This window comes from Callithrix jacchus, chromosome 12 (genome assembly GCF_049354715.1).
Source record: "Callithrix jacchus isolate 240 chromosome 12, calJac240_pri, whole genome shotgun sequence".
Taxonomy (NCBI): domain Eukaryota; kingdom Metazoa; phylum Chordata; class Mammalia; order Primates; family Cebidae; genus Callithrix; species Callithrix jacchus.
Genome location: NC_133513.1, coordinates 57,059,140 through 57,085,768, shown reverse-complemented (window position 1 = coordinate 57,085,768; position 26,629 = coordinate 57,059,140). Strand labels below are relative to the sequence as shown.

Sequence of the window (26,629 nt, the reverse complement as noted above, 5' to 3'; positions counted from 1 at the left end):
CAACTCCAGAAGTTTGCGCTCCTGTTGTTATACCATTAAATGGCTAAACCTAATAGTGGGAGGAAGTAGCAATGTAAACTGGTAACTTTGCTTTTAAAAAATTCAGCAATATGAGAAAAGAGTAATTTAAACTCTATGACTCAATACTACTATTTTAAATTATTTCATTGAGATTTAGTACTAGGGGTTGGGGATCTTCCTGTATAAAAGATTTTTGTGGCTGAACTATATTATAGCTAAAAACTGTAATAAGCTGAAAACAAGGAAATAAGGAAACATACAGGCAGATATACCAATGTAATGGAACAGTATTTTTCATTAAGAAAGATAATTTCGGGCCAGGCGCGGTGGCTCACACCTGTAATCCCAGCACTTTGGAAAGCCAAGGCAGGTGGATCAGAAGGTCAAGAGATCGAGACCCTCCTGGTCAACATGGTGAAATCCCGTCTCTACTAAAAATACAAAAAATTAGCTGGGCATGGTGGCACGTGCCTGTAGGCCCATCTACTTGGGAGGCTGAGGCAAGAGAATTGCCTGAACCCAGGAGGCAGAAGCTGCGGGGAGCCGAGATCGCACCATTGCACTCCAACCTGGGTAACAAGAGCGAAACTCCGTCTCAAAAAAAAAGAAAAGAAAAAAAAGAAAAAGATAATTTCAGTGCCATAGAGAAAATTATAAGACATTTAAAAACAGAAAATATGAACAAATAAAATACCCTAGGCCAGATGTGGTGGCTCATGCCTATAATCCCAGTACTCTGGGAGGCTGAGAAGGACTGATCACTTGAGATCGGGAGTTTGACACCAGCCTGGTGGAAACCCCATCTCTACTAAATTAGCCAAGCATGGTGGCAGACACCTGTAATCCCAGTTACTCAGAAGGCTGAGGCAGGAGAATTGCTTGAACCCGGAAGCAGAGGTTGCAGTGAGCCAAGATTGTGCCACTGCATTCCAGCCTGGGCAACAAGAGTGAAATTCCATCTAAAAGAAAAAAGAACACTCTAACAAAGACCAGGCATATTGGAATGGGGAAAACAAAAGACCTTCTAAAAATCATAAATATAATCAATAACAGTTCAAAACTCATTAGACTTATTAAAATGTAGATTAAACACGGCTAAAAAGAAAATAATAAATCTGGAAGACAGAGGTAAATAAGTTATCATGGCATAAACTACCCAGAATGCAGCAGAGAGAGATATAAACATGAAATGCTAGTTAAAACACAAAGGCAAAAAAACTAAAGTCTAATTATCTCTACTTGGTATTCCAGAAGAAGAGAACAGAAAGAATATAGATAAGATAGTATTTAAAGAGAGAATGGTAGAAAAATTTCCAAAATTAAAATGCATAAACGTTCAGATTCAGGAAACACAAAGAATTCCATTCCAAGCCAAACAAAGCACATTTACAGGCTTCTTAAGAATGTGTTTCAAGGAGGAAAATTCCCAAAGGAAAGTCTGAGGTACAATAGCGAACGATGAACAATGAAAATGGTATACATAAATGCCAATCTAAATTAAAGAAAAGGGACTGGCACAGTGGCTCACACCCGTAATCTGAGCACTTTGGGAGGCCAAGGCAGGCAGATTGCTTGAGCTCAGGACTTCAAAACCAGGTTGGGCAACATGGCAAAACCCTGTCTTTACTAAAAATACAAAAAATTAGCCAAACATGGTAGTGCAGGCCTGTAATTCCAACTATTGGGGGAGGCTGAGGCACGAGAATCACTTGAACCCAGGAGGCGGAGGTTGCAGTGAGCTGAGATTGCACCACTGCACTTCAGCCTGTGCAACAGGGTGAGACCTCATCTCTAAATAAATAAAGTTGAATAAAGACAACACTGACAGGGGTGTAACTAAAGGAAAAAATAAAGGGGATGGTCATGGTGAGACTCCATCTCTAAATAAATAAATAAATAAAAGTTGAATAAAGACAACATTGACAGGGGTGAAACTAAGGGAAAAAATAAAGGGGATGGTCATGGGATATACTCCAGCAGGGTGGCAATCTTTAGATGATTATTAAGAAACAAACAAATAGGACCGGGTGCGGTGGCTCAAGCTCTAATCCCAGCACTTTGGGAGGGAGGCCAAGGCAGGTGGATCATGAGGTCGAGAGATCGAGACCATCCTGGTCAACATGGTGAAACCCCGTCTCTACTAAAAATACAAAAAAATTAGCTGGGCATGGTGGCACATGCCTATAACCCCAGCTACACAGGAGGCTGAGGTAGGAGAATTGCCTGAACCCAGGAGGCCGAGGTTGTGGTGAGCCAAGATCGCGCCATTGCACTCCAGCCTGGGTAACAAGTGCGAACTCTGTCTCCAAAAAAAAAAAAAAAAAAAAAAATACAACAACAAATTGGCTGGGCATGGTGGCTAGAGTCTAAAATTTTGGCACTTTGGGAGGCCAAGGCAGGAAGATCTCTTGAGCCAGGGAGCTCAAGACAAGCCTGAGCAAAATAATGAGACAATGTCTTTATTTAAAAAAAAAAAAAAATGAGGTATGGTGGTACATGCATGCCTATAGGCCTAGTTATTTAGGAGGCTGTGGCAGGAGGATCCCTTGAGCCCAGGAGTTCAAGGCTGCACTGAGCTATGATCATGCCACTACAGTCCAGCCTGGGCAATAGAGAAAGACAATGTTTTTAAAACAAACAAATGAAAACAATGAATCAGAAGAAAAAACAAGGACAATCCCTAAAAACTGAGGAAAAATATTGAAATAAATGAATCCAACTGTATAACATGTTGAGGGCATACCCACAAAGAGAAATGAATTACTTTCAGATGTCTTTAAAACAAGATTTTGACTGATCATATCTAGAGTGATATATTTTAAGGATATAAAGTACGAAACTATCAAACTGTATTCAGCAGTCTTTTTTTTTTTTGAGATGGAGTTTTGCTCTTGTTGCCCAGGCTGGAGTGCAATGGCACGATCTCGACTCACCACAACCTCTACCTCCCAGGTTCACGCAGTTCTCTTGCCTCAGCCTCCTAAGTAGCTGAGTTAGCCACCATACCTGGCTAACTTTTTTTTGTATTTTTAGTAGACACAGGGTTTCTCCATGTTTGGTCAGGCTGGTCTTAAACTCCCGATGTCAGGTGCTCCGCCTGCCTCGGCCTCTCAAAGCGCTGGGATAACAGGCATGAGCTACTGTACCCGCCAGTAGTCTTAATGTTATTAATAGTAAGAATAAAATAGCATGAGTTGATAGTATGAAGAATAATCATGTTAATATCTTTAGGAATCAAATTTTCAAAACAAGAAAAAAGAGATATAACCCTGTGATTTTCAATTTGAATTGAAATTAACAATATGAACTTACATATTTCCTGTCTCTGTTTACGACAAATTTGATGGCAATAAACACCCCTAGAACCTAGCTAGACTCTGCTACTTAAATGTCATCCCTGACATTTAAGCCTTGCCAGACACAAGAGGGCACACCTGTAGACCCAGATACTCAGGAGGCTGAAGCAGGATGATCACTTGAGCCCAGGAGTTCCAGGCTGTAGTGTACCACGATCACATCTGTGAATAGCCACTGCACTCCAGCCTGGGCAACATGGCAAGAACCTATTTCTTAAGTTGGTGGGGGAGGGGGGAGGGAAGGACCAAGGTTTATTAAAGAAATGCCTAGTTCCTACTCTGGAGTGTAAGAGAAACCCGGGAAAAAAAAATGTGCCAGAAAGCAAGGAGGTTTCCTCTCTATCAAAGAATAATAACAGTCAATTCAAAAAAACAAACAAGTCAATCTAAAGATGCTCCCACTGGGCTAAAATGGGATAACCTGAGATCAAAGAAATAATGAATAGACTGAAATACAAAAAAAAAAAAAAAAAAAAAAAAAAAAAAAAAAAATGCGGCTGGGCATGGTGGCTAACCTGAGGTCAGGAGTTCAAGACTAGCATGACCAACATGGAGAAACAGTCTCTACTAAAAATACAAAATTAGCTGGGCATGGCGGTGCATGTCTGTAATCCCACCTACTCAGGAGGCTGAGGTAGGAGAATTGCTTGAACATGGGAGGGGGAGGTTGCAGTGAGCCGAGATTGTACCATTGCACTCCAGCCTGGGCAACAAGAGCGAAACTATGAGTTCATGATATGTCATGAAAATTACTGATCACTACTAAAACTAGTTACTCATTCTCTGAAAATTGATAAGACTAATTATAGACTTATTTACCTTTCTGTATATAGTTCTGGGCAACCAAACAGTTGATGATGGACCACTCCTATTTATAGAATTCCAGTTAAAAAAAGTAAAAGGAATAATGGAATGAAAACAAATCACCATTTTGTAACCCCTAGCGAAATAGTGGTTGTAGGCAATGATCATCAAAGGCTGCCAAAACCATTAGACAAAACTTAAGGAGAACTTTACATGGAGTGATCAGGCTCTCACCACTGGAACCCCACTCATCAATCAGTATCATAAAAAGTGTGACAAGACATTAGGTGTTGGTTCGCATAGTTCAACAGAAAGTTCATAGCGCCACCTATGGAGTTAATTTTAAAACTTTACTTGAATCTAATTGAGCCTCAAGCTCTAACCAGCTTGTAGGAAACATAAGCATTAAAGGAACACGTTAATCACCAAAACAGTCAACTCCAGAATGTGGAACATTCCACAGAACATATGACTAGGTTCCCCCAACTAACCAGTGTTGTAAAAAGAAAGAAAAAAAGAGGAAAAGGGAATAAAGGGATTTGAGAGACATAATAAAAAAACGTAACTGTATAAAGACAACTTTGAGACCAGAGAAACAATACTGACTGGGTATTAAATTATGTTAGGAAAATTTTTTTGCTTTGTCGCCAGGTGCCAGGCTGGAGTGCAGTGGTGCGATCTTGGCTAATTGCAATCTCCGCCTCCTGGGTTCAAGCAATTCTCCTGCCTCAGCCTCCTGAGTAGCTGGGGCTACAGGTGTGCACCACCACGCCCAGCTAATTTTTGTATTTTTTTAGTAGAGACGGGGTTTCACCATGTTGGCCAGGATGGTCTCTATCTCTTGACCTCGTGATCTGCCCGCCTCGGCCTCCCAAAGGCTGGGATTACAGGCGTGAGCCACCACACCCAGAAATACTGTCGATTTGTTAAGCAGAGTGACAGTAAGTGGTTACGTTACTTTTTTTAAAAGATCAGCTGGGCGCAGGTGGCTTATACCTATAGTCCCAGCTACTTGGGAGGCTAAGGCAAGAGGATCACTTAAGCCCAAGAGTTCAAGGCTGCAGTGAGCTATGATGGTACCACTGCACTCTAGTCTGAGCAATAAAGTAAGATCCTGTCTCTAAAAAAAGTAATTAATGAAAAAGACCTACTTGAGGCCAGGAGTTCAAGACCAGACTGGGCAACATAGCAAGAGCCCATCTCTATAAAAAAATTTAAAATTACCCAGGTGTGGTGGCACACTTATAGTGCCAGCTCTTCAGGAGGCTAAGGCAGCAGAATGGCTTGAGCCCAAGAGTTCAAGGCTCCACTGAGCTATGATCATGCCAGTGCACTCCAGCCTGGATGATAGAGTGAAACCTTACCTCAAAAAAATGGTCCTAATCAGTTAGATATGCATGTTGAATTATTTATGGATATGATATCTAGGATTTGCTTTTAAAATACTCCGACAAGGCCAGGCACGGTGGCTCACGCCTGTAAATCCCAGCACTTTGGGAGGCTGAGGCGGGCGGATCATGAGGTCAAGAGATTGAGACCATCCTGGCCAATATGGTGAAACCCCATCTCTGCCAAAAATACAAAAAAAATTAGTTAGGTGTGGTGGTGCATGCCTATAATCCCTGCTACTCGGGAGGGTAAGGCAGGAGAATTGCTTGAACCCAGGAGGCAGAAGCTGCAGTGAGCCAAGACTGCGCCACTGCACTCCAGCCTGGGAAAAAGAGCAAGACTCCGTCTCAAAAAAAAAAAAAAACAAAAAAAAAAACTCCAACAAAAAAGGTGGAAGGAGTAGATAAACCAAGAATGACAAAATGTTTAAAACCATTTGGAGCTTGATGATGGCATAGGGTCATTATATTACCTTTATTTTTGTGTATGCATGATATTTGATATTTTCCATAATAAAAGAAGTTTCATAAATAACAAAAAGGAAAAAGTCATGTCCTACAGGGCTCTTTTTATGCTATCATACAGAAAAGCATATAGTTCCCTTTCTGACACCTGTCAAAAAATGACAGGTATGTGAAAAAACAAGCCTAGACAAGAAATGTCAACATTTCTCTCTGAATATACAGTTCTGAGACTAAATCAATATTAACACTAGTAGTCATTTTTCCAAAAGAGTAAAGTTTTTAAAAGAAACTACTAGTCAAAGACAGACTAGCCTACATTTTCTGATAAAACAGATCACATCGTATATATTTACTTAAGTGTCTGATAATACCACAAAGAAAACTGGTGGAGAAACAAACACAATGGTGGTTTCTTTAACACATTTTGATTGAATATACTTCAAAGAGTCACTAAAATGGCCAGAACCAGACTTAGCTAAAACCTATCCAATGGTGGTAACATATGTTTTTTTAAAAGAAGCTAACAGAAAAGGAATTCATGAAAAATAAAAGGAAGTAAAGTTATGGGCATCTTTTGCTAGTGATTAGACAGTTGCAGACCATGGGGAAGCAATAAGCTGGTCTGACAATGAGCTGTGGAATTCCAGGATCAAACAGAATCCAGGCTTGTAGATGTATGCACTGGAGGATCACATGACCCATTTAATCAAATATTCAAATCATACAATTACCTCCATTCACTATTTTTTTTTTTCTGGCCTTCTGTTAGTCACTTACAGACAGTAACTGATTGTCACTATACTCCTAAAACGAAGATGAAGATCCGTGTTTTTTCCCTTAAATAATTCTCTGTCCCCCCTTCCACTCTCGGAAAGGATACTGTCTTAGTGCATCTGTGCTCCCATAACAAAATATCAGAGGACTGGATAATTTATAAAAAAAAAAATTTACTTTCTCACAGTTCTAGAGGCTGGGTAGCCCAAGATCAAAGCACCAGCAGGTTCAATTGTCTAGGGAGGGCTGCTCTCCTCTTCCAAGATGGTACCTTGTTGCTGCATCCTCCAGAGAGGAAGAAGAATGCTATGTCCTCATATGGTGAAGGTGGAAGGGCAGGAGAGCTAGAGGCTGCATAAAACTGCTTTCATGAGGGTCTTAAATCCCATTTGTGTAGGCCCCATCTCTTAATACCATCACACTGGCCATGAAGTTTCACCACCTGAATTTTGGAAGGACACATTCGAACCGTAGCAGATGCTAAGAAACTAACTTCTTAATAGTTTAACATGACTTAGTTCCAGAAACTAAAGATGAATATTAAATTTTGATGATGCTATTGTTTTTCAGTTATGAGAACTAGTAAACTGAGAGGATGTCCTCATAATGCAGCAATTATAAATGTTTCTCTCAGTGGCATGCAAAACATGTAAGATGACAGTATGCCATTAATACATGAAGGTAGCAACAGTAATATTTTTTTTTACATGACCTGATATTCTGGCAACATTATTTGAAAAAGCATAGCAGAGACAGTAGACAATCTTTAGCTATTCAGCTTTGGTAAAGTATTTCTGCTTGTCTTACCTACTGACCTTTAACAATACTAAAGGCAGACTGCCTGGGAATCTGATTTTTAAATAAATGAAAAGTGATGCGGTATCTGAAAAGGAAAACTGTTTCCAAAGTAGAGAACAGGAGAAGAAAAAGTAAATAGGCAAGAAAACAAAGAAGAGAAGGAAATAAGGAAAGTGATATGAGCAGAAAGAGACCATAAAAAGCTTCATACAAAAAGCAAACCAAATTTGATGAGAAATAAGAATAAGTTGTAAATTCTTTTGGTTCAAAGGAAGAGGTATGATGACTGACATGAACATATCAAATTGAATATAATAAACCAAAATGAAAGTAAACTAACACTAAAAAGAGTCCTTTATTGTTACATGTCAAGGGTAGGACAGGAAGAGAAAACTGAATCATGGGGGCAGTTCCCCCATGCTGTTCTTGTGATAGTGAGTGAGTTCTCACAAGATCGGATGGCTTTATAAGCATCTGGCATTTCCCCTGCTGACACTCATTCCCTCTCCTGCCACCCTGTGAAGAAGTGCCTTCCACCATGATTGTGAGTTTCCTGAGACCTCCCTAGCCATGTGGAAATGTGAGTCAATTAAACCTCTTTTTTTTTTTTAAATTACCCAGTCTCGAGTATTCCTTCTTAACAGTGTATAAATGGACTAATACATCCCACCTCAGCCTCCCAAACAGCTACGACTACAGGTATGCACCACCACACCCAACTAAGTTTTAATTTTTTTGTAGAGTAGGGGACTTGCTATGCTGCCCAGGCTGGTCTTGAACTCCTAGCCTCAAGTAATCTTTCCCACCCTTAGCCTCCCAAAGTGCTGGGATTACAGGTCTGAGCCACCATGCCCAGCCCTATTTTGTTAAATGGAACTTATCTAGTTGATCAAGCCAGAAATCCCTATTAGGTACATCATCAAATTCTACTGTTCTACTCCAGTAAGTAGCTTTATAATCTATCCACTATCACCTCTTACTTAAATATTAGCAACAACCTCCTCCCTGGTTGGTAAAATGATAGTTTCTTTTTCTTACACACTAAAATTAACTACTTCAGTTAGTCTCTATCAATACAAGCTTTCAGAGTAACAAGCTAGAAGCATACCCACCTCTAAGAGAAAGGGAAAGTGATTATTTTGTCCTCAAAGGCTATGAAACAAATTACAATTTAAAATCTTAAAATGCAGACGTCTTTTTTACACTAACATTGTCTTTATGAACTCAAAAGAGAAGCTAGGTGATAGGTATTTTATAGACTGGAAGAATAATCTTACCTGGAAGATTACCCTTTGAGATGGTATCTGTATCCAAATTGTAGGTATCCTGGAGACGTAACAGAGCTTTGGCTGCCCCAACCTGATCTTCATCATTAGGAAAGTACTGTCTCTGAATGGTTAGGTTAGAGATAAAACCTTGAAATAGATTAAAAAAAAAAAAAAGACTGTAGAACCTCATCAACTTCCCAGAAAGAGACTTACTAAGGATTTTTCAAAATCTATTTTATCATTTTCTAACATACCATGAAAAGTTCCACATATTCAACAAGAAAAAATTAAATACATTGAATGAGACTTGGCATACTTCTAACTTGTTCAATCTTCCAAAAGCCTAGTGTTGTTTAAGTAATGTGACGTTGTTATATGAATTATTGTATTAGCAAGTAAAGATCACCTCACCTAATAGTTACAAGTTTCCAGTTAACATGGCAAGAAAATAAAAGTGTATCCACTAAGTTTGGGAAATGAACACATTTATGGATCTGAAAACGACATTCACTGACAATCAATTACACTTCCACAAAACAGATGGTGAGTAAAATGTGTGCTCTTAAAGTTCTGTTTTCTTCTTCCATGATTACACATTATATAAATATGTAAATATGTAAAGTTTGGTGGAATTCTTCAAGGGGAAGGAAGAGATATATATATTAAGATCAACAGCTAAGCTAGTTTATTAAAATATATTTAGATCAGTTTAATTATCAAACATGGTATTGATCAATCAAAATTTATAATATATAAAACCTAATCTTAATTTAGAGAGGATTTATATAAAGTATAGCAAAAATCAAACTAACAAACCAATTACTGGTAACTATATAACCCCAAGGAGCATGGATGCTAAATACTCCTTAAGAAACAAAAAAAGTGATTTAAAATTTTAATATAGGTATCATTATTTGTGAATAAAAATTAGGTATGAGATTTCCCTCTCTTCTCATTAACTTATAATCAACTATATGTTTTTGGTTTTTTTTTTGTTTTTTCAGACAGAGTCTCACTCTGTCACCCAGGCTGGAGTGCAGTAGTGGCACAATCTAATCTCACTGCAACCTCCACCTCCCAGGTTCAAGCAATTATCATGCCTCAGCCTTCTGAGTAGCTGGGATTACAGGCGTGCATTACCACCCCTGGCTAATTTTTGTATTTTTAGTAGAGATGGGGTTTCACCATGTTGGCCAACTCCTAACATCAACTGATCTGATCGCCTTGGCCTTCCAAAGTGCTAAGATTATAGGTGTGAGCCACTATGTCCAGCCCACTATGTATTTTGAACAGCAAGAGATCAGGTTCTTTTTTTTTTTGAGATGGAGTCTCACTGTCACCCAGGCTGGAGTGCAATTGCACAATCTTGGCTTACAGCAACCTCCACCTCCTGGGTTCAAACAATTCTCCTGCCTCAGCCTCCTGAGTAGCTGGAATTACAGGTGCTTGCCACCACAATCAGCTAACTTTTGTACTTTTAGTAGAGACAGGGTTTCACCATGTTAAGCCTTTCAAACTCCTGATCTCAAGTGATCTGCTTGCCTAAGACTCCCAAACTGCTAGGATTACAGGTGTGAGCCACTGTACCTGGCTGAGACCAGGCATTATTATGTTAATGAAAATGTACAAATGAACAACTAACTGGAAGAGGGCTAGAGTTTATATCAAGTGTATTTTTATGCTGTTTTGTCTCTTTTTAGAGACAGTCTTGCTGTGTTGCCCAGGCTGAAGTGCAGTGGCTTTTTACTGGTGTAATTCCATTATTAGATCAGCATGGGAGTTTTGACCTGCTCTGTTTCCAACAACATTTTTTAGTTTTACGACCAACTCCCAGTCACAATCTCTACATGGAATTTTACAAGCAAGTTTTACAAGTTTTATAGAAGGCTATAATATTTATTATGCTACAAACAAAATTCTAAGAAAAATAAAATATATTTTTTTTCTCTCATAGCATTATAGAATGACTACTACAGATTAAAACAACAAAGTCCCAATTCACATTATAAAACAACTTAGTACATCACTTGAGAATAAATATATATGGATTTCCTTAAAAACATGTTCGGGGTCAGGATCCGTGGCTCATGCCTGTAAACCCAAACACTGTGGGAGGCTGAGGTGGAAGGATCGCATGAAGCCAAGAATTCGCTATCAGCCTGGGCAACACAGCAAGACCAAGACTTTGTTTCTACAAAAGAAAAATGTAAAAATTGGCCCAGCATGGTGGTCCATGCCTGTAGTGCCAGCTACTGAGAAGGCTAAGGTGGGAGGATTGCTTGAGCCCAGGAGTTCAAAGCTGCAATGAGCCATGATTGTGCCACTGTACTTCAGCCTGGGCCACAGTGAGACCCTGTCTCCAAAAACAAAAGTTCCCAAGGTGTTATACAGTACAGAAAATAATCACAGGCATTGACCTCTCATAGTAAAGAAGTATTCACAAGTACTTGCTATATTTTCTTTTCAAGGCTTCCTGATCTGTGACTAATAGTTTACTTCACTGCTTACAGAAAGTACTTATCCTTGTAGTACTTTATCTACGTAAGTAGCTCAGCTCTTTTCCATCTCTCTCTCTTTTGGGAGGGGGACATAATCCCTTAACCTCCTTACTAAAGTCCAGATTTAGTCTTCTACGTCTGTTATTAAAGCATCTAAAACATTTCAACACTCCAACTACAATTGTATTTGTATCACTTACTTATTCATTATTACTGTTTGCAGTCTCAGTTTGATTTGTCTACATTGAGTAAACTAATTCTAAACTTCAAAATACTATATAGGCCGGGCGCGGTGGCTCACGCCTGTAATCCCAGGCCTTTGGGAGGCCGAGGCAGGTGGATCACGAGGTCAAGAGATCGAGACCATCCTGGTCAACATGGTGAAACCCCGTCTCTACTAAAAATACAAAAAATTAGCTGGGCATGGTGGCGTGTGCCTGTAATCCCAGCTACTCAGGAGGCTGAGGCAGGAGAATTGCCTGAACCCAGGAGGCGGAGGTAGTGGTGAGCCAAGATCACGCCACTGCACTCCATCCTGGTGACAGAGCCAGACTGTGTCTCAAAGAAAAAAAATTACTTTTTAATCAAAGAATTCACGATTTTGACCAAATTAACTCTATTCAAACCAAATGCACCCAGGCATAATCCAGTTACAAAATGGAACATTTTATTTCCTAGTAACTGAATTTATCACTAATTTTATTATTTCTACAGATGGTGGCAATATTGCCTTACTCAGGAATCTCTTCAGACTTACCATCTGACATATCCTTAAGGACCAGATTCTCCAACTCACTCCATTCAGTATTCAGACGTTTCATTAATTTGAATGCATTTACTGGATGCCCAACAAATCCTTCTGGATCTTTTGTCGCTGTACTAGTTAACCGATCTAACTTCTCTGCCCATCTACAGATGTAAAACATAAAAACTGAGAATACATATATTTCATAAGGAAAAACACAATTTAGTGAAATGCTCAGAAAAAAGAAAATGACTAGAAGTTTTTAAGTTAAACTATTCCTGTAGTTTCTTTTTAAAGTAAAATTATAAGGTCTTTTTTAAAAAGCAAGACCCTCTTGGCAGAATCAAAATACAACTATAGGACTTTTTGTTTTAAATTTGTTTCTCCCAATGGTTAGAGTAAATGGAACCTCACTATCTTAGTAAAAGTTGTGAATGAATCCCTCTAGTAAAAGTTAAAAATTCATTTCCCCATAATTCCTAGGGCCAAATAACTGATTATTACAAACTACAAATTAGCCCAACCCAAATTCAATTACATGTTTATTTAAATTAACTTATACTAAATTTTTACATCCAGTATCTAAAAACTGTATCTTAAAACAAAAAACTGAATACTTAGCTACTCATTAAATAAAAGACAGGAATTCTCAGGTCAGGATTAACTATGAACCTGAGTCAATTAAAAATAAATTCATACTAGAGAAAAATATCAATTAAATAACACTAATCATACTTATCACTATAATCTCTACAAGGGAACCAGGGAGTCAAGGATAAATAAAATTGGAAAACTGCTGCAGGAGGTGGCTTGACTAAGAGGTTAAGAGAAGCATAGAAGATATTAGCAATATTTTTAAAATGTATCAGTCAACTTCCCATATCCAACCATATTCTTTTTTTTTTTTTTTTTGAGAGAGAGTCTTGCTCTGTCGCCCGGGCTGGAGTACAGTGGTGTGATCCTGGCTCACTACAGCCTCCACCTCCTCGGTTTAAGCAATCCTCCTTCCTCAGCCTCCCATGCAGCTGGAATTACAGGCATGTGCTACCATACCCGGCTAATTTTATATTTTTAGTAGAGACAGGGTTTCACCATGTTGGCCAGGCTGGTCTCGAACAACTGGCCTCAAGTGATCCACCCGCCTCGGCCTCCCAGAGTGCTGGGATTACAGGCATGAGCCACTGTACCTGGCCAATATCTAGCCATATTCTTATCTCAACCCATGTTCTTCCCTAACTTGTTCTCTATACACCTGTTTTAGCCATTTCAACTGGCTTTGTAAGACTGAAAAATGGGTTTCATTTCTACTTAAAGAATATTTTAGCTCGAGAAAGAAAACATCCAGGTTGAGTCAGAGTCATAATAAGTAAATATTTTGCTTACTTTTTTATTTGTTCTAACTTGTCCTCTTCTGCTTTAATATAATCTTTCAGAGAAGTCACCAGATCTTTCTCAGTATGGATCAAATCAGTCATCTGACCTAGAAGGGGAAGAAGGTTATCGAATACTCTTATCCTTCAACACAAGTATGTTAGGAATAAGAATGACTGAGACTGTTTCATACTCTGAGACAATTTAACTGGCATCAATCAGCTATGCTGAAGACGATCTTTTTCTCACCAGATAAACCAAAATAAAGTCAAAAACTTTTCTAATCAAGTGTTCCAGTTCTAATTTTCAAGCCATTTAATTTTGCAAGTTTTACACTGTGCTGGCAAATTGTCTTTATCATGTAAAAATACAAATGTATTTTTAAATTGCAAATCAACACTACTTTTCCAAGGATTGTTTCTTCACCACCTCCCCTTTACGTTTGTTTTTGAGACTAATTAGAATTAAATTTTTATTTAATAAGCAAAAGCCACATTTAAAGAAGTTTCAAATAATCTGTTATTTATAATAGGATGCAAGAAGCCATCATTTTATATACTGGAATCAAGAGTCATAAATATGTAATACTTATGGGCCAGGCATTGCGGCTCATGCCTGTTGTAATCCCAGCACTCTGGGAGGCCGAGGCAGGAGAGTCCCTTGAGGCCAGGAGTTGAAGACCAGCCTGGGCAACATGGTGAGACCCTCTATTAAAAATAATAATAATAAGCTTCTTTTTTTTTAACTATGATACAAAAAAACCCTTTAGTTCACAGTAGAATCTTAAATGGAAAAAGCAAACTAGATATATATACAGTATATTACTTGTGTGTGCACTGAAAAAGACTAAGTATATGCATTATTTGCTTAATAGACTCATTAATGGGTAACTTCCTTTGACATGCATTTCTAAATTTCTGTAAGTTTCTACCCTGAATATGTATCATTTTTGTAATAAAAAAAATTTTTTAATAAAATGATTTAAAAAGGACCTTTTAGAGAGGCAGGGAGGAAACCTATACTCTGGGAATACATTGTATTTGTTTTTGCTGATTTTAAAACACTAAAAAATGGAAATTAAAAAATGCAAAACCAACACAAACCAACAAATAGGAAGACTTACCAATTGAAGTAAAAAAGCCTGGATGAGCCAAAGACTGGGGAAGCAGAATTCCTACAATTAATATACACCAGATCATCTTGGAAGACTTAATTTTACAGGATCACACACCTGCAACAGAAAAAGAGAAATGCCCAAAAAAAAAAAAAAAAAAAAAGAAAAGAAAAAGAAATGCAGTCATTACTTAAAAAATGCAAAGGGCAGGAAAAGATCCTTATCTATTCTTTCTATGAAAAAGTAAAAGATTCCCAGGTTGCCCATAGAATTGATGTTAATTATTATCAATTGTTTAGTAATTTTTTTTTGATATGAAGTCTCACTCTTATTGCCCAGGCTGGAGTGCAACAGTGCGATTCTGGCTCACTGCAACCTCTGTCTCTCAGGTTCAAGTGATTCTTCTGCCACAGCCTCCCAAGTAGCTGGGACTAAAGTCACATGCCACTATGCCTGGCTAATTTTTGTATTTTCAGGAGAGACGTGATTTCACCATATTGGCCAGGCTGGTCTCGAACTCCTGACCTTGTGATCCACCCACCTCGGCCTCCCAAAGTGCTGGGATTACAGGCGTAAGCCACTGCACCTGTCCATTTAATAAGTTAATAATAGCCACTATATTCTTTTTCATAATAGAGTACTACCATGACATTTCTTTTTTGTGGGTTTTTTTCTTTTTGAAACAGTATCTCTCTGTTGCCCAGGCTGGAGTCCTGTGGTGCAAGCTTCACTCACTGCAACCTCTGTCTCCCAGATCCAAGGGATTCTCATGCCTCAGCCTCCTGAGTAGCTGGAACTAAAGGTACATGCCATCATGCCTGGCTAATTTTTGTATTTTTAGTAGAGACAGGGTTTCACCATATTGGTCTTAAACTTCTGACTTTGTGATCTACCTGCCTCAGCCTCCCAAAGAGCTGGGATTACAGGCGTGAGTCACAGTACCCATCCATTTAATAATTTAATAATAGCTACTATCTTGTTTTTCATATAATTAGAGTATTACCATGACATTTCTTTTTTGTGGGTTTTTTTCTTTTTTTAAAAGAGACAGTCTTTCTCTGTTGCCCAGCCTGGAGTGCAGTGGCACAATCTTGGCTCACTGCCACCTCCACCTCCTGGGTTCAAGCAATTCTCATGCCTCAGCCTTCCAAGTAGTGGGACCAAAGGTGTGTGCTACCATAACTGGCTAACTTTTTGTCTTTTTAGTAGAGACGAGGTTTTGCTATTTTGGCCAGGCTGGTCTCAAACTCCTGGCCTCAAGTGATCCACCCGCCTCAGCCTCCCAAAGCACTGGGATTACAAGTGTAAGCCACTGCACCCAGTCTGATATTTCATACTAGAGAAAAATATGTGTTTGTTATCACCTGATGATTTATGCTTAAAAATTCAAGCTAAATTTGTTCTCCTTACTATTACAATTAGAATAATTAAATAGCATATGGCTTTTTCATATAGCCTGAAAAACAAGTTTTCTCTGTGATTTAGACCTTTCCCACCAATTTCCCATAAAAATATACCAACTTATCAATTTAAATATTATGAACACATTTTCAAAATGTTAAAATACATTTTAAAGGAAAAAGATTTCAGAGCTTTCTGATTAATCCTTAAAATTCCTAATGTGTCACATATTTTTATATATGTGTATATATATGAAATTATATATATGTTTTTGTTTTGAGACAGTCTCAAACTCCTGACCTCAGGTGATCCGCCTGCCTCAGCCTCCCAAAGTTTTGGGAAAACAGGCATGAGCCACTGTGCCTGGCCCATCTTTTTCCTATATAACTTTTTAAAATAAACTAAAAGTTGCAGATTTGGGGACAAAAAAAAAAAATCTAAAATTAACTGGCAGGTGCCTGGAGTTCCAGCTACTTGGGAGGCCAAGGCAGGAGGATCACTTGAACCCAGGAGTTCAAAGCCAGCTTGGGCAATATAGCAAGACCCCATCTCTAAAAAAATAAATGAAATAAAATTTACTGTGGTGACTGATGGTAGAATGACTCTGTGAAAGCACTAAAAATTATTGAATCATGAATACTAAATGGGTGACTTATATTGTATATGAATTATATTGCAATGACACTGTTCTCTTGGTTTGGTTTTATTTTTTAAGAGACAGGGGTCTTGCTATGTTGCCCAAGTTGAACTCAAACTCCTGGACTCAATCCTCCCACCTTGGCCTCCTAAGTAGGAAATACAGGTCTGCAATGCTGCGCCTGTTTTGTTTTGTTTTTCCAAGTTGTAGAGAATCCAAAATGAATAAATATCCCCTTGTCCATTTAAACTAGTATTTTCTCTCAAAGGACCCAGAGTTTGGTTTTGTGTCACTTACCAACTGTATTCTATGTAAAACAAAAAGAAAAAAACTTAGCCAAGACATGTCTGTGGCCTCTTTTTTTAAACCTGGCAGCAAAACCCTTTTGTCTTTGTGCTCTATATCCATGGTAGCACTGTCTTTTCTAGTTAGGATTCTTCATGGTAGATGAGGAAGGATATAAACCAACCAACAGAAAGGCTTTACCTCAATTACCCAGATGCCCTGGTAGCACTCTTCTCTTGCTCCTTCTCCACTACAAACATGGACTTTGTCTATTTATTTTATAGGAGAAAAAGTTACCATTACAGTATAGTTTGCCTCAGTAACAGGATCTCATTGGTTACCCTGACTTGTCAACCTGTTTCTCTTTGTGCCGGCCCCTTCTGACTCTTCCTATGTGACTTGAGCTAAAGCAAAAGGCTCAAGTTCAAACTGAAAGCTTCCCATTCCACAAGAGTGAAAAAATAACCCCGCTGTCCCCCTAACTTGAATCTCAATCAAAATAGATCACCACAAAAACTGGAAGTACTCCTTAGTCTCCTCCCTTGAGTTTGCGGCAGACTTCCAGATACTTCCAAAACCACACAGTAATGAAATACACTGCTCTTTTGGCTATGTTACAGTGATTTGGAAAAGGCTTCTAGAATGTAGCAGATGTAGACACTTCCTCTCCTGGGCTCCTGCCAAAGCACAAGGCTTTTTCAAAAGCCTAAGCTGTCTGAAGAGTCTAGAATTTTCTGTTTAAACTGATTTCTATCATAATTTTCTTCATGAATAAATGCTACCTACAGAAAATATAATGCTTTCACTGTACTCACAGAAGGCTAATCACAAAGGTTGTCTAGGCTTTTAACTGATAAGAGTTTAGACTTGTCAGAAAAGAGCTTATTTTGCCATTGCTAAAATATGTTGTCACTGAAGTTTTTTTGTCATCTTTCATTGTCCTTAAATCTCACAAGGAATTAAAAACCATTAGTCTACAGAAATAACTAAAAAGAAGCTTAAGATGGCATTTTTCTTTGAATAGCTTCTTCTTTGAATACACAATACATTATATATATATATATATATATATATATATATTTTTTTTTTTTTTTTTCCTTTTTGCGAATCATAGGAAGTGTATTGTGTCTTTAAGAGACAATGCAGACTCCTCTTCCAGATAAAGGTCTTTTGGAAACAGGAACCGTCATTTGGATGTGATGCTCATATGTCATTTTCATAGGCAGCTGGATTCTTCCTCTGGGATCTCTCAAACTCATGAGTCCCCCATGTGCAGGTAAGATAAAAAACTACAAACGGCATCACCACGTGAAGGAAAGACTCCCGACTGCGGCGCAGCACGTTGCGGATTCCTTTACAGAGGACGTGTGGGAAAGCTCACTGCTCTGAAAGGTGACAAGCTGTAGGAGGTCACATGCCACATCCGCGTCAGATTCCCAAACTCGTAGCTCAAGGTGGCGGCGGCCAGGGGTCACAGCCCTCCGCAGTCACCGATCTGGCAGACTCCTAGCTTGAAAATATTTTAAGAATGACAGAGCCAGAGCCAGACTTGGCGCGGTGGCTCACGCCTGTAATCCCACCACTTCGGGAGGTGATTGCTAAAACATTGTCACTAAAGTTTTTTGTCATCTCTCATTGTCCTTAAATCTCACAAGGAGTTAAAAACCATTAGCCTACAGAAATAACTAAAAGTAAGCTTAAGATGGCATTTTTCTTTGAATAGCTTCTTCAAATATTATATGTGTGTGTGCGCATGCGTTTGTTTATTTATTTATTTTTTGCAGACCACGGGAAGTTTATTGTGTCTTTAAGAGACAATGCAGGGAACAATCCAAGATGGCTGATCGTTAACATCTCGGGATTGTAGCTCCCAGTGACAGTGAAAGCGCAGAGAACGAGAGGACGCCACACTTTCAGACAAATTTTTGTCGCTCACGGACCAGAAGATCCCCAGTGGAGGAGCCCCACGGGTCGCCAGCACGACTCTTGTGGCCGGCGCAGCGGTTTTGCTGGCGCCTTGGCACAGCAGCTCTTGGTGCAGAGTCAACGGGACTGGTTCCCCTTCACACCAACGTTTGGAGCTCCGGGAAGGCAGCGTCGCCTATTAAGGACTCAAGAAGGAAGCCAGACCGGAGATTCCTGGGCAGAAAAGCACCATCAGTCTTAATGCCACTGTTTTGGCCGGCGCAGTGGGTTGCTCAGATTTCGGCCCTAGGAATTAACAAGTTGGACGTCCACGCAGAGACCTAATTTGAAAGCTGGTAATTACAAAGACGACAGGTGGATAAACTTACAACAATGGGAAAAAAACCAGCGTAAAAAGGCTGAGAATACTCAAAATCAGAATGCCTCTCCCTCTACAGAGGATCACAGTTCCTCACCAACAAGGGAACAAGGCTTGATGGAGAACAAGTGCATTCCATTAACAGAATCAGGCTTCAGAAGGTGGATAATAAGAAATTCTGTGAGTTAAAAGAACATGTTGTAGCCCAACATAAAGAAACTAAGAACTTTGAAAAAAGGTTTGATGAAATCCTAATGAGAATAGACAATTTAGAGAGGAATATAAGTGAATTAAAGGAACTGAAGAATACAGTCCGGGAACTCTGAGAAGTATGCACAGGTTTTAACACTCGAACAAGCAGAAGAAAGGATATCAGAGGTTGAAGATCAACTTAATGAGATAAAACAAGAAGACAAAAATAGAGAAAAAAGGATAAAAAGGAATGAGCAAAGACTCCAAGAAATATGGAACTATGTGAAAAGACCTAATTTACGTTTGATACGTATACCTGAATGCGACAGAGAGAATGAAACCAAGCTGGAAAATACTCTTCAGGATATTATTCAGGAAAACTTTCCCAACCTAGCAAAGCAGGACAATATTCAACCCCAGGTAATACAGAGAACACCACAAAGATATTCCTCAAGAAGAGCAACCCCAAGGCACATAATTGTTAAGATTCACCAGGGTTGAAACGAAGGAGAAAATACTAAGGGCAGCCAGAGAGAAAGGTCAGGATACCACAAAGGGAAGCCCAACAGACTCACAGCAGATCTCTCAGCAGAAACCCTACAAGCCAGAAGAGAGTGGGGGCCAATATTCAACATCCTTAAAGAACAGAACTTTCAGCCCAGAATTTCATATCCGGCCAAACTAAGCTTCATAAGTGAAGGAAAAATAAAATCCTTTGCGAACAAGCAAGTACTCAGAGATTTTATTACCACCAGGCCTGCTTTACAAGAGCCTCTGAAAGAAGCATTACACATAGAAAGGAATAACCAGTATTAGCCTTTCTAAAAATATACCAAAAAGTAAAGAGCATCAACATAAAAAAGAATTTACATTAACGAATGGATACAACAGCCGGTTAACATCAAATGGCAGTAATCCTAAATTTAAATTGACTAAATCTCCCAATCAAAAGATACAGCCAAAACCCAACAGTATGCTACATCCAGATCCATTTCACATGCAAAGATACACAAAGACTCAAAACAAAGGGATGGAGAAAGATTAACCAACTAAATAGAGAGCAAAAATAAATAAATAAATAAATAAAAAGCAGGAGTTGCAATTCTCGCATCTGACAAAATAGATTTTAAAGCAACAAAGATATAATGGTAAAAGGATCAATGCAACAATAAGAGCTAATGATCCTAACACCCAGATACATAAGACCTATAAAGAGACTTAGACTCAACGAGAAAGAAAATTAATAAGGATATCCAGGACTTGAACTCAGATCCGGCACAAGTAAACTTAATAAATATTTATAGAGCTCTCCACTTCAAATACACAAAATATATATTCTTGTCAATACCACATCACACCTACTCAGAGGTTTAAATGAAATATTGATCGGCCATTATTAATACCCATTTTTAGAATAAAGCAACATTCCAGTTCTTTCTCCCTCTTTTTCTTCCTTTCTTCCTCTCCACTACTTTTCTTTCCTTCTCTCCTTTCCAAAAAAAAAAAAAAAAGAGAGACAATGCAGACTCCTCTTCCAGAGAAAGGTCTTTCAGAGACAGGAACTGTCATTTGGATGCATTGCTCATTTGTCATTTTCATAGGCAGCTGGATTCTTCCTCTGGGATCTCTCAAACTCTTGAGTTCCCGCATTGCAGATAAGAAAAAACACTACAAATGCCCGCACCATAGGAAGGAAAGACTCCCAAGTGCGGCGCAGCATGTTGGGAATTCCTTTAGAGAAGACATGAGGGAAGGCGCGCTGCTCTAAAAGGTGACAAGCTGTAGGAGATCACATGCCACATCCGCGTCAGATTCCCAAACTCGCGGCCCATGGTGGCGGCGGCCAGGGATCACTTTAGCACCGCCGCAGTCACCGATCTGGTGGATTCCTAGCTTGAAAATATTTTAAGAATGACAGCCAGGCCGGGGAGCGGTGGGAGGCTGAGGCAAGCGGATCACAAGGTCACGAGACCATCCTGGCTAACACGGTGAAACTCCGTCTCTACTAAAAATACAAAAGATTAGCCGGGCGTGGTGGTACGCCTGTAATCTCAGCTACTCGGGAGGCTGAGGCAGGAGAATTGCTTGAATCCAGGAGGCAGAGGTTGCATTGAGCCAGGATAGTGCCATTGCACACTCCAGACTGGGCAACACAGAAAGACTCTGTCTCACCAAAAAAAAAAAAAAAAAAGGAGGAGGACAGAGCCTATATAAAAATTCAAAACAATCACAGAAAGAATAAATAACTTTACATCATGTTTCGAAATTAATCAGCAAAACAAAGTAAAACAAATAGCAACAATAGAAAAGTTATCAGATCTCTAAAAGCAGAGAATTTCTAAACTTAAAAATAAGAAAATGGCCAGGCACAGTGGTTTGCACCTGTAATCCCAGTACTTTGGGAAGTAAGAGGATCACTTGAGCTCAGGAGTTTGAGACCAGCCTGGGCAACACAGCAAGATCTCATTTCTATTAAAAAAATCAAAAAATTAGCTGGGCATGGTAGCACACGCCTGTGTTCCCAAGCTTCTTGGGAGGCTAAGGCAGGAGGATCACTTGAGACCAGGAGGTTGAGGCTGCAGTGAGCCATGATCTTATCACTGCTCTCCAGCCTGGGCAACATAGTGAGACCCCACCTCAAAAAAAAAAAATACAAATCAGTAAGAAAACTACTAAGATGCTAATAGACAAGTGGATAAAAAACTTGGAACTCACAAAAAATAACAGTAACTAGCTAGCTCAACAAAAAATGCTCAAACTTATTAGTAATTAATAACATAAAATACCATTTTTGCCCATCAAGTGAACAATTAAATTAACAAGGAAAATTATTTGATGATGTTGTTATATGCCAAGAAACTTAAAATGAAAACACATCCTTTAACTTGTAGAGTTAAATGAAAAACAAGAGTTAACAATTATCAACATACAACCTTGGTGGAACCAAATATATTGACTAAGATTATGCTTTCATTACCCCAACAGAAAGTTATAAATACTGATCAAAACAAAGAAAAAATTAACATCATAATAAGGTCATAACTATGCAAGATCATATACAGAGGAAATTCACCACAGTGTAATTGTCTCTGGATAGCAGAACAAGAGGTAGTTTCCTTTCACATCTCTGTATTTTCCAGACATCCTATAGTATATTTTATAGTGACAAAAAATATTACTTCGTACAAAATAATAAACCTAAAGCATTAACTCTCATATTAAGGTACCCCAAACCTTTTAAGAAGTAATTACTCGCTAACAAATACTATAAGCTTTTGAGCATATTCCATTTTCTAGTTCTACAAGCCTCTACATTTCACTTTCTCTTTTTCAAAGTTACTTAAGTCTAAACTGGGTGCAGTGGCTCACACCTGTAATCCCAACACTTTGGGAAGCTAAGGTGGGAGAATAACTGGAAGCCAGGAATTCAAAACCAGCCTGGGGCAACATAGGGTGACCCCAATACTATTAAAAAATTTTGAGGCCAGACAAGGTGGCTCACGCCTGTAATCCCAACACTTTGGGAGGCCGAGGCAGCCGGATCACGAGCTCAAGAGATCGAGACCATCCTGGCCAACATGGTGAAACCCTGTCTCTACTAAAAATACAAAAATTAGCTGAGCATGATGGTGGCGGTGCAAACCTGTAGTCCCACCTACTCGGGAGACTAAGGCAAGGAGGCTTGAAGCCGGAAGGCGGAGGTTGCAAGTGAGCCAAAATCGCGCCACTGCACTCCAGCCTGGCAACAGAATGAAAGACACTGTCTCAAAAAAAAAAAAAAAAAAATTAAATATAGCCAGGTGTAGTGGTAATCCCAGCTACTCAGTAGGCTGAGGCTGGAAGATCATTTGAGCCTGAGAGGTGGAGGCTGCAGTGGGCCCTGAATGTACCACCACACTCTAGCCTGGTTGACACAGTAAGACTCTGTATCTATAAAAATAATAGTATAAAGAGAATTTGAAAAGCAACCTAATTATCTAACAGTGAACTACACTGCCAGAGTAGCACACTTTCCCATTCTATTTCCTCCTACAGTTAGATACAAGACCCAGAGTAGGTCAATCTTTGGCTTTCGTTTTCATTAACATAGTTGCAGCATGGCCTTGTGAGTGGCAGAAAGCAGCTCCTTCTGGAGTTGCTAAGCTCAGAGAATGTGAATTTGGGGCTGCCCTCTGACCATCTTTCTCACTTGTCTAGGTTCTACAAGTCATACAGAGACAAGCAGTTCCAACCCCCAGGGCCCTGATTATTTGCAACTATTGCTTTGAATCTGTAAGCTACTACAATAATCTCCCAATCCACCTAAGAAAGTATATACATTCCTTTTTGCTTAATTAAGCTAATTCAAGTTGGATTTCTGTCACTTACAATAGGAAGTTCAGACCCATACAATATTATTACAAACTAACATGCCTACCCAAGCTAGATAATAAAAATGAAGATAGACCTGTATGGCAGTGCTTCTCAAACTTTAGCTATATCAGAATCACCTAAAGGTCTGAGGAGTTGACATAATTTGTACAAGTTTCCAGGCAATGTTGACAGTGCTGGCTGGGGGATCACAGTTTGAGAACCACTGGATAGGGCAAATACCCTGTGAAATCACCTCTGCATTAAAAATAGATTTTACTTCAACTTATCTTCTGTAAAAGTATCTAACTGTATGTCTAATTACTCTAGGGAATGGTTCTCTAACCTGTTTTAATACTATGTCTCATTCATCCATGTTCATTCAGAAACTTTAAGTGACACGTTAATAGGCAAACATATCTTTAACAATCACAGGTTTTTTAAAACTGATTTCCTTATGGTCTCACTTTTATTATTGTACCTTCATTCAGACAGCAGCTTGCAAAGCAAATCATTATAGAACATCTAAGAGTCAAGTATCCCTAAAGACATTATGACTTTATCAAAAATTATAAAATATAAATAATTCCTGTTCTAAGTCTTCAAACAAGCTTGAAAGAGAAATTAAAGGCTGGGCACAGTAGCTCACGCCTATAATCCCAGCACTTTGGGAGGCCAAGGCAGGCAGATCATCTGGAGTGACCAACATGGAGAAACCGTGTCTCCACTAAAAATACAAAAAATTAGCCCAGGCCTGTGGTGGTGCATGCCTGTAATTCCAGCTACTTGGGAGGCTGAGGCAGGACAATCACTTGAACCCGGGAGGCGGAGGCTGTGGTGAGCCAAGATTGCCCCACTGCACTCCAGCCTGGGCAACAAGAGTGAGACTCTGTCTCAAAGAAAAAGAAAGAGAAATTAATGGGTCAAAATGGATGTAATCTCCTTTAAAAGAAAGACAAATCTCAGATAGCATCCCTGAAAAGACTTGTCTTAATTTTTAAAAATTAAGGAAGGAGGAGAAATTAAAAATTATTTCATCTTTCATTGTCGAAAGAGGAGGGAAGGAGGAGAAATAGCAAGAAGAAAGAAAAGAAAACCCAAGAAGAGTCAAAGATTCAAAGATAAACTTATACTGGAATAGAACTTGGTGCTGTAACAGTATGAATAAGTTATTGATAATTTTAGGTTATTGGTTAGATGATAGGTTCATAAGTGCTTATTATATAATTCTTATAATATATATGTATATTACTTATAATGTTTGGTATGCATATCATATACTTTTAAAAATTTTATTTATGATACTATAAATTCTAGGGTACATGTGCAGAACGTGCAGGTTTGTTACATAGGTATACATGTGCCATGGTGGTTTACAGCATACATCACTCTGTCACATTTTTTAAACTATAAGAAAAAAAGCAATATGGAAGAAATCCAACCAGAAAATATTCTCAGGTAGTCCTGGATAAAAATAAAATGTAGGCCACGCAGGGTGGCTCATGCCTATAAACCCAGCACTTTGGGAAGCCAAGGCCAGTGGATCACGTGGGGTCAGGAGTTTGAGACCAGCCTGGTCAATATAGTGAAACCCCATCTCTACTAATAATACAAAAAAAATTAGCCAGGAGTGGTGGCACATGCCTGTAATCCAAGCTACTCAGGAGGCTGTGGCAGGAGAATCGCTTGAACCTGGGAGGCAGAGGTTGCAGTGAGCCAAGTTTGCACCATTGCACTCCAGCCTGAGTGACAAAAGTGAAACTCCATCTCCAGAAAATAAATAAAATGTTAAGTGTACATTCATCCAAACACAAAACTTTCCTACAGTCCTTATTCCAAGAAAGTCCAGTCCCACAGACTCAACAGGTCAATCAAACCTGGGAACAGATCTTAAAAGTTCTACCACACAGTAAATACAAATGATTCCCAACTTAGGACAGTTTGACTTAGAATTTTTCAACTTTATAATGGTGTAAAAGTGATACACCATTCAGTAAAAAAACATACTTTGACCCCTACAACCATTCTGTTGTTCACTTTCAGTACAATATTCAATAAATTACAAGAGCTATTCAATACTTTATTATAAAATAGGCTTTGTTAGATGATTTTGCCCAACTGTAGGCTAATTTAAGTATTCTGAGCACATTTAAGGTGGGCTAGGCTAAGCTATGATGTTCATCTTATAATATTTTCAACTTACAACTGGTTTTTCAGGACTGAACCCCATCATAAGTCAAGGAGCATCTATATTTACATTGAGTTACGAGGAGTCATTGAATTTTAAGTACAAGTTATTCACTGAATTACTAGGACAGGGCATCTGGTAAACAATTTATTAGGGTTTTGGTTTAATATTTTTCTTCCAAGAAAAAGTTGTAACATTCTAAAAAGTTTGTATCTCTCAAATTATTCAAAAATGAGTAAGGCAGACTAAAGAATGCTTGATATTCTCTCTCTCCTTTTTTCAAGCTAGTCAAGTAAAACAATGGGAGGGCAAAAAGAACAAAGAAACCCGTAACTGTTTGTGATCAGTTAGTTGTAACCACCATTGCACTTGGTCCAGCCAAGAATGCTTGATATTCTAAACTTTTTCTGACACTTAAAATTTTCCACAGGAGTTCTTATAACAGTCTCTCCACACCTTCGACACTTGTTCCAAACTTTCTTTTAGAATGCTCCAACTTTATTTTTCCTCATACAGATTCCTTATTCAACTGTTGGTCCTCCTGAAATCGGTTTCAGACTTGAATGTTTCTGACAGTTTCCATGATCAACACAAAAGAACACCACAAATTCAGACTCCTAATGCAGGCCACTACAATGTGCTCTACATCAAAACTTGACGTGTCTTTTCCATCTAAATAGGACGTATCAT

The 26,629-nt window shown here is 38.8% G+C and overlaps 1 protein-coding gene and 2 pseudogenes across 6 annotated transcripts in view; all 3 read right to left on the bottom strand.

Annotated features, from left to right (window-relative positions):
* Positions 1 to 26,629, bottom strand: part of P4HA1 (prolyl 4-hydroxylase subunit alpha 1) — a 98,532-nt gene that overhangs the window by 54,366 nt on the left and 17,537 nt on the right. For all 6 annotated transcript variants that reach the window (XM_054242325.2, XM_078345603.1, XM_009009739.5 and 3 more), the window contains 4 exons: positions 14,612 to 14,719; positions 13,501 to 13,597; positions 12,130 to 12,281; positions 8,884 to 9,021 (listed from right to left, as the gene is read on the bottom strand). In XM_054242325.2, the coding sequence (XP_054098300.1) occupies positions 8,884 to 9,021; positions 12,130 to 12,281; positions 13,501 to 13,597; positions 14,612 to 14,687 (463 nt within the window). In that variant the 5' untranslated portion in view covers positions 14,688 to 14,719. The remainder of the gene's footprint in view (positions 1 to 8,883; positions 9,022 to 12,129; positions 12,282 to 13,500; positions 13,598 to 14,611; positions 14,720 to 26,629) is intronic.
* LOC103796703 (cytochrome b-c1 complex subunit 8 pseudogene) lies at positions 18,004 to 18,594 on the bottom strand (annotated as a pseudogene).
* On the bottom strand, positions 20,833 to 21,372 carry LOC144578669 (cytochrome b-c1 complex subunit 8 pseudogene; annotated as a pseudogene).